At 37.5% G+C, this 1262-nt stretch overlaps 1 protein-coding gene across 1 annotated transcript; it reads right to left on the bottom strand.

Moving 5' to 3' along the window:
• Nucleotides 1-468: 468 nt before the first annotated feature.
• Nucleotides 469-783, bottom strand: LOC137965262 (uncharacterized). Its single transcript, XM_068811600.1, has one exon. The coding sequence runs from the start codon at nt 781-783 to the stop codon at nt 469-471; it is 315 nt and encodes a 104-aa protein (XP_068667701.1).
• Between the last annotated feature and the right edge of the window lie 479 nt (nt 784-1262).

The raw sequence follows: 1262 nt of genomic DNA, 5'->3' as shown, positions 1-1262 counted from the left end.
TCTTACCTATTTAACACATTTTATTATCGATTTAAATATTTATTAATTAAAAAATTAAAACTTTATGATAGTGTTTAAAAAAATTTATAGGTACACTTTATATTATCTTATATTAATAATAATAATAATAATATATTAAATAAATATATTAAATAATTAAAAATTTACCTATTTTGCACCTTTTATTATCAATTTAAGACATTTTCTAATTTAAAAATAATTATTAATTTTTTTATAGTCAACAAGACTAGTGTCAACATGCACTTCAAATTCATTTGAATCATCTATGGGGGGGGGGGGGGGGGGGGGGGGGGGGGGGGGGGGGGGGCTTCAACTGCTTTACTCAGTTCATCTCCTGACGTCGTTAGTGGAGCACCAGCGTTCAATTCATGTTGATGGATCAGATGAACCCGAAAATCATCTCCACGGTTTAATTTTGAGAATCCGATTTTTGCAGTATATTATGAATCATCTGGATGAAGTGGGCTCTTCTCTTTGAACCCTCTCTCTCCGGCACCCTCCTTCTCTCGTCACTTCTTCCTTCGAATTTTTTTTCCTCTCTCTCGTCCTCCATCTCCGTTCTTTGTTCTCCTTCTCGCTTCTCCCTTCTCCTTCTCGTTGCAAACACCCTCTCGGCCTCCCTCTCTCTCCCTCGCACTCGCTTTCCTTCTCGGCCTCCCGATCACTTCTCCCTCCCTTATCCCTCTCGGCCTCACACTCCCTTCTCCCTGTCGCTACTTTCTTTTCCCCCAAAATATCCCGATTTCGTTCGATTTCCCCCATTTCGATTTCAATTTTTTTTCAATTTTTTACATTTCGACGCTGATTTCTTCTATTCTACTTCAATTTGGCTTCAATTTCCCCATTAACCTTTGATTTCAAAGGGAACTCACTTTGAAAACCATGCATCTGTTTTGTGTATTACTTTGAGAATTTTGTGCATATTGGTAATATTGCTTCTACTTACTACATTGAATGATTGTTAGTGACCATCATCAAAACGTTCCAAAAGGTATTGTTTTATCACTTATGGAAAGAAGCTCTTTGAGTCATCCCTTGTGATTAGAACATCATTATATAAAGCATTGCCAGGAATAGAGGACTTGCAATTGAGGTTTTTATGGATCCAAGGGCCTATGGCGCATACAGATTACCATTGGTAAATTTGGAAGGCAAAACCCATACATTCAAAAAATCAACCACCCAACAAGAATGCCAAACAACAGTCAAGTCAATCCACCCAACAAGAATGCCAAACAACA

The sequence above is a fragment of the Aristolochia californica genome, unplaced genomic scaffold, assembly GCF_029961685.1.
Source record: "Aristolochia californica isolate CCGP_79_NKW_82.1479 unplaced genomic scaffold, dmAriCali1.0.hap1 SCAF_5, whole genome shotgun sequence".
NCBI lineage: Eukaryota > Viridiplantae > Streptophyta > Magnoliopsida > Piperales > Aristolochiaceae > Aristolochia > Aristolochia californica.
The sequence above is the reverse complement of the archived record's forward strand: the minus strand, read 5'-3'. Positions and strand labels throughout refer to the sequence as shown.

Excerpts from the sequence above, each read along its gene's own strand:
- LOC137965262 (XM_068811600.1), bottom strand. The coding sequence starts at position 783 with ATGGGGGAAATCGAACGAAATCGGGATATTTTGGGGGAAAAGAAAGTA.